Here is a 7112-nt window from a genome sequence, read left to right as displayed (position 1 = left end):
CAAACGTTTTGCTCAAGGCGGACTGATGCATCTCCCACTCTGGCAATGCCACACCAAGAACAAGGCTTCAAAATTGCATGAAGCGCAAGCTGCCGGTGAAAAGACAGTGCCATACAACACTGCCGCATCACACTCACCGAGATGCAGGGTGAGCCAAACCAGGGACTGATCCAGGCTGGCAAAGGGAAGAGATGAGTTTTCCCCAGAACAGGTCCGCACCATGAGCAGTGACACTGAACCAAGAAAGACAGTGGGAATGCCCAACAATGTGGGGAAAAGCTGTCTCCATCTCTCCTGGCAGCAGCAGCCTGGACATAGGTCAATGTAAAATGATCCTGAAAGTGCAGCTCTCTAGGGCAATGTTGTTCCCTTGTGCCAAGAACAGCAGAGTTGAGCTGATGCTTCAGCACGTGATAGTCTCCATCCTCCCTTATCACCACTCCTTTCCCCAGCATGCTACCTGCTGTTACAGACAGCCACGCGGGGGTTTGGGGGCTAAAAGGAGGGCTGCTAGTTAGTGTAAGATAGCTAGCAGTGAGTGATCATGCATGTGAGCGTGGCAAATTAGCAGAGTCTGGCAGAAAGGGTAGATCACCGACGTTTCTAATTAAATGATTTCTTGGGTCTGTCAAATTCAGAGTCCCTGAGGCAGTCAGGCACCTCCTAGATGCAAATCTTCCATCTCGTTGTTCCCGCTGCTATAAAGAATAAAGTACATAATCTTGAAAACCAAATCCATGTCAATGCTAACCATATGAAATCAAAACCACATGAAATGGAAACCTAGAGAGTCTCTTTAGTATGCATGTTTTCTCAGGGCAGTAAAAAGATGTAGATAAAAATCTACATATGTATGTATGATATGGTCTTCCTTGGTTTTGTAATTATTTAAGTGACTTGGCCCTCATACCCACATGGGGAAAACAGGTTGCAGGTTTTCTTTGGGTATGAAATGTAATGCATTCCTTTCCTTATTTTGCAGGGACATCAAACCTGATAACATACTACTGGATGAACATGGTAAGTGAATATTGACTGCTTTCTCTCAGATATCTCTAATTCTTGAGATTTCAGTGACATGCTCATGACATGCTTTGTAAATCAGCCACAGATATTGGATTCCTACCTAAATCCGGGCTTTCTCTGCAAAGTCCCTCTGTCCACCTTGTGGATTTTGTAATTTCACCTCCTATTGCAAAAAAAAAAAATGCTGATCTGACACTTGCAAGACCTGAAGAACAAGGAATTTAATAGGAAGTGAGATCACCAGGGACACCTGATAAAAAGAAGTTAAGATTTTATTAACAGGATTACTGTGAATCACCATAATCCCTTTTTAGGGACCTACCAGTAGAACAGTACCAAGCACTTATTTTCTCTTCTAGACCTTCTGAAGGGCTAAGATATTTCATACAGCAAATTATTTCTCATATAGGTATCTGAAATTACTTCCCTAAATTTAGATATGGAATTTGGAAATTTGCCTCTAAATCTGCAAAGTTTTTATGGCTCTACATGTAGTTCTGGCTTAAATGACATAAAAAAGACTAGACAACATAATCAGCTTTGAACTTCCAGTACTAATTGCATGATCTCAAACAAAAAGTGGTGTGGTATGAAAAAAAAAAGAAGCTAATTTCTTTAAACTTAAATTTTACACATATATGCTGTCTATGAAGTATTTTGCTAAAACCTCATGCATCTTTTTGCAACTATTCATACGAAGAAGGTGAGAAAATACAGTAAAAAAAGACATTAACCTTAGAACAGAAATATGTACAGGAGGAAAACTAAATGGAAAAAGGAGATGTGTATTTGCTACTGTGGGAAAGCTGTCTTGTGTTTTGTTCACCTCAGAAATTGATTAAAAGCGGTTAATCTTTGAGAAAATACAAGCTTGAAATTATGCCAAAGTTACCATTATCTTTCAAAATCCATTGCAGAGCTGCTGGGTATTCGAGTTAAAGTTGATTAAAGAGGTATCATTGCAAACAGCTGGAGTTTGTCCCTGGGAATATTGAAGCCAACAAAGCTAAATAATGTTGGAGTTTTAAACCATCTAGAACTTCAGGAATTTAATGTTTCAGACCTATAAGTGTTAATGTTCCCTAGACATTAATATCAGCAAATAAGCATGAAATAGAAATCTCTTGTCTTTAAGTCTTGGGTGAATTAAAGATGTCAAAGGCAAAATGAAATGACTATGACTGTGTTAAATCTCTGATTGACAGCCTGTGAAGTATGGTTGCCCTTATCTCTCCTTGCCCCTCATCAAGGTCAATTACTGCACAAAATCAGCCTCTTGCGAGAGCTTTCCTATGGGGGCTCAAGTATTGCAGAGAAGAAGCTACACCAGAGTGAGTGATAAGCTGCAAAATGAAGGTTTTTTGGTGATTATAAGCTGTTCAGTAACAAAGTTATCTATAGGCAGCTTGGAAATTTTGGGACAGATAGCCCCTTTTCTGCAAAACGGCAGAATACTGTTCCCTCATAGCACACCTGCAAACAGGTGGTGAAACAACCACACTTCTCCAGACTTGCAGATAGTCCTTGGTCAGCAGAATTAATCAGCTCATGGGTCCTTGATTCACACACCTGTATGTGGTTGGGAGATGTAATTCTCTCAACCTGGATAAGGGTCCACACACTTCAACTCACTAAATGAGGTGACATGAGTAGGACAGGTGTCTGTACCACGCTCATCACCACAGGCTTCCTTTACAGATAACTGAAAGACATAGACATGTTTTAGATCATCTGATCTATTTTGGATGTCTGCACTATACACCAGTATCTGTTTCTCTTTGGTGACTAATACCTAGAAGTTTTGAGTAAAGATATAAATATCTACCTTATAGATGTATGTTTCGCAAGACAAATGCTATCCTTGAAGTCCGTAAAAGCTTCGATTAAGCTGCAACATAGTAACATCATTTTTACAGAATCATCAGATTTCACTTAATGGAAAAATGTGCTGAATATATGCACCATAAATATGCTAGGCTGTAGAGGAAGCATAACAAATTCACCTAATACGAGTCTAACCAGGTGCACAGGAAGGAACTTTATTTTAGCCTGTGGCCTCTAAGATGGCACAACAGTTTCCTATATGCTTGACTTTACCCATAGGTCTTTCTTACTGTTCATTAAACAAACTGTGCTTACACAAAGTATTATGGAATTGCATATGCACAGCATTTAGGACTGAGAGTTTGTCTCAGTAAGTTAGATTTCTTTGACCTCACGGAAGAAAACTTTTGGCTGAAGTCAAAGTGAAGTGTTACGCCCTTCATGCTGCCTTACATCTTCAAGCAGTTAAACTGACTGATTTTCATAACATATACCAGGATTGTAGATTATAGATATTTCTGCTCATTAAAACTAATTTCACTACAATTTATCTGTATGGCTTAGGGAACATTCCTCAGGAATACAGAAGTAGTGAAAAGAGGAGATTTCTCTTAACCCTTAAAAATGATCAATCTAATTTACAAAGAAAAAAACCATGAAAACGTATACAACATATTCAGAATCATTCTGGCAGAGGAAGCCTGAATTTTCCCATATACTTTTCAGCAAAGCCACATCTCAACGCTGCTAAGCGCAGGTTCTGATGCATCAGCGGAAATAAACGTTTGATGATCACGAGAAGCGTAATGCTACATGAGAATGGGGTAATCAGCTGCTTAAAATAGTGTTCAGCCCCTACCAGAAGATGATCTCCTGGAGAGATTCTCCATCCCTAGGGAAGTCTCATCTGAGGAGAGAAAGTAAGGATGTTTTCAGGTTTCACTCTCTGAACCTGTATCAGAGCTCTCTAAGGAAATGAGTGCTGTCCATAAAGCTCTCTTGTTGTGTTTCTCTCTCAGCTTTCCCAGAAAGCTCTTCCTCTTACAACTAACACTAATCTCTAAATTTGGTAGTAGTGCTGTGTTCTGCTAGCATGCATCTGAAACAGAATTATTCCAGTGATAGCTGAAGGGACTACCTGATGGTTCCGGAGAGCTATTATTATTGTATTGTACAGAGAAAAGCATTACAGAATACTCTTAATAATAGTATTCTGCTTCCTGTACTATTCCTTTCGTTTTAATGGTTTAGAACAGTATAACTGAAATAATAGTGTTTAGAACTGAAAGCTGGCAAGTCTGGTCCATGTTGTATTTTTTTCTGAAATATCAAAGAAATTAAAGATATTTTTAAATCCTTCCATGATCTATTAGCTATGATGTCTAAAGAGATGTGGAATGCCTAAAATGGGGAAAAACAAGCAGTGGCAACCAGATTAGTACATTGCCTTTTTTCAGAGATGATAACATTATTTTTACAGCTCTTTGGTAGCACCATTGGTATTAACATTTCTGGTCATTCTGCAGAAATTATAAGGCTCCACTCTGGCATCCAGGTTTTGCATTGTGCAGAGTGACCACACCATTATGACACTCTGTCTACAGGAAATTTGCAAGGGTTTGATTTCCTCACAGGCAAGTTTTTCAGGATATCATTTCATAAGACCCAGCAAGGTCCCTGCTTGGTTTACTGAGGAAGAAATCCCTGCTGGGTCAGACCCAAGACCTCAGCCGGTATTCTGTCACAGCCAGTAGCAAGAGGAGACATTGTTCATGGAGAGTGCGCTTTGCCACTTCTAGTCATCGAATGCTTCTGTGCTCCCTATCACCCACAATTTTTGTATTAGGATATTAGGGTATGTCTGTGTATTCCCTTTAGAATCTGGATGAACCTTTGTCAATGAGTTTGACTACTGCCTTTTTGAAGCTGCTGCTGATATTGGCCTCTACAATCTACTGGAGCAACAAGTTCACCATCCTTTATGAAAGAAAAGTGTTTTCTTTCATCTGGCTTGAAACATTCTCCTTTCAAAAAACCATCCTCTACTTCCAGAATTGCAGGATTTGGTAAATAATAGCTTACAATCACAATCTTCATGATATTCAAAAACTCCTTCAGAGCTCTCCTGTCTCAGCTGAAGACCCTCAGCCTTTTTAATTTCTCCTTATAAGGCACAGCTCCATCCCCTTTGCCCCTCTCTGTTGCCGTAGAGAGTGTTATGGATACACAGGCTTTCAGTTTCAGAGCAGAAGAGCAACCATACTGGATCAAAGACCCATCTAACTGAGTTTCTTATCTCCAAGAGTCGCCAAAAAGTGAATGACAGAGCAGGATATAAAATGAGGCAGGTTTTTATGGTACTTCCCCCACGTACTCACCCAGCCTCCAGCCTCAGGCATTTCCTGAGCTGGATGTGGTTTCCACGCGTTTAATAACTTTCAGTGGTCTTTTTCATGGTCTTTTCTGGTGCTTCCTTGAATGAACTTTTAGCGTCCTTAGTATCTTGTGGCCAAGTGTTCCTTAGCTTAAACACAGATTATGTGAAGACTCACTACCTGTTTATTCGTTCTGAAGGTGCTAGCTGCTAATTGCACTGAACGCCTCCTACTTCTAGTGCTGGAACTGCTTCCTCGTGGTTCTCCATGCTGAAATCACAGACCTAATATTTCACTCTTAGCCTTAACAGGACTAATTATATTTTATTAGGTTTTGGGGGTTTTTTAGACTGGATTTTTGCATCTGTTAGTGATACTTTTACTCAGTAATCATTTCTCGTATGAGAGAACAAGGCAGATTCAAGCTGGCATTTGTATGTGCCTCTTTATATACGCTTATATTGTTTTATGATCATCAAGGTTTTCCTTAAAACTCTGTTTCCTTGATTATATGAGAATCTCAGCTCTCACTTGAAAACTAACAGCAAAATTGAAAAATGCAGCCAATAAGCAATCCTGGTCTTAAAACTAAAAACATTAAAAGATTAAAAAAACACCCATAAATTCAATATTTAGAACCCTGATGTTAACTTCTGAACAACAGAACTGGGAACATGATTACTCTGTAGTGATGTCTGGGAGACATAAAGTCTCCACTGAAGATATACCTAGTGTGACCGCATTAGGGCTGGCCTTTATCATACCCACAGACAATTTTCAAGGACTGTGTCTTATTTAATCCTCTGATGTTGACTAACAAGATGAGTGTTCTGAGCATAAATCATTCACCTGAAACTATCTACACTTTGAAAATATATTTGAAACTTTTACATGCCTACATGGCCATTAAACAGCCTACCCTTTTGAAATGCACAGCCTCGCTGAACCCGCCTGAGGTTTCAAACAATCTCCCGATGATAAGTGGCAGACTGCCAAGTCATGCCAAGTTCACGTGGACGAGCTTACGCTCTTGTACATAGTGCAGATGAACTTTTTAAATTGTTCATAGGATTTGACCTTCTGAGGGCAAACCAGATCTGAATTTGCTCCAAAATGTTCCTGTGTTGAGATTTCCCATCAACTCTGATGCATGCTGAGTCAGTGGCATTAACTCCAGTCTGGTATTTCTTCTCTCTGCCCTCACATTTACCCCTTCGGTTTCAGACTCTGAGAAATTCAATGAGGTTTGAAGTCATGTACATTTTCCTCTGCTAAATGTTAGTCAGCCAGCCTCTGCCAATGTGATTTCAATATGGTGAACCACGAGGAAGCAGTTCCAGCACTAGAAGTAGGAGGCGTTCAGTGCAATTAGCAGCTAGCACCTTCAGAACGAATAAACAGGTAGTGAGTCTTCACATAATCTGTGTTTAAGCTAAGGAACACTTGGCCACACGCTCATTACTTGTTTTAATTGTCATTATGATTTGTTCTCATTTAGCAAATTTAAATAATAGTCCAAACAAAGATCATTTGCTGTTTATCTCAGATACTGGGATTTCAGGCCGTGTGGAAGAGTGAGGCATAAAAGCCACACAGCACTTCTGAAGTGGATGAATAAAGCTTCTCAAAGTAATACACTGTGCTGTAGGTATTAATTTACAAATTTTCCCTGTTAAAGCCTTAACTGGAAGCTGACTGGAAGAATGCAATTTTTGAAACAATTTCCACTGAGATACTTTCTGCTTGCAATGTACATGTTGGCATATGTGAAACCTGTGCAGTCTGGGATGATTTGAAAAAGCCACTCTGCAGAGAGCCAGAGGAATGTGGTTATTTGCCTTTTCTTCCCTTCCCTCCACCATCACCTTATTATCATATGGGGTCATG

General features: G+C 39.7%; 1 protein-coding gene across 1 annotated transcript in view; it reads left to right on the top strand.

Moving 5' to 3' along the window:
• Nucleotides 1–982: 982 nt before the first annotated feature.
• STK32B (serine/threonine kinase 32B) overlaps nt 983–7112 on the top strand; it is a gene marked incomplete at its 5' end in the record, with an annotated part of 52193 nt that continues 46063 nt past the window's right edge. The window contains one exon of the mRNA XM_009573798.1: nt 983–1020. Coding sequence (XP_009572093.1) covers nt 983–1020 — 38 coding nt within the window. The remainder of the gene's footprint in view (nt 1021–7112) is intronic.

Source organism: Fulmarus glacialis, unplaced genomic scaffold (genome assembly GCF_000690835.1).
Source record: "Fulmarus glacialis isolate BGI_N327 unplaced genomic scaffold, ASM69083v1 scaffold7253, whole genome shotgun sequence".
Classification (NCBI taxonomy): Eukaryota; Metazoa; Chordata; class Aves; order Procellariiformes; family Procellariidae; genus Fulmarus; species Fulmarus glacialis.
The sequence above is the reverse complement of the archived record's forward strand: the minus strand, read 5'-3'. Positions and strand labels throughout refer to the sequence as shown.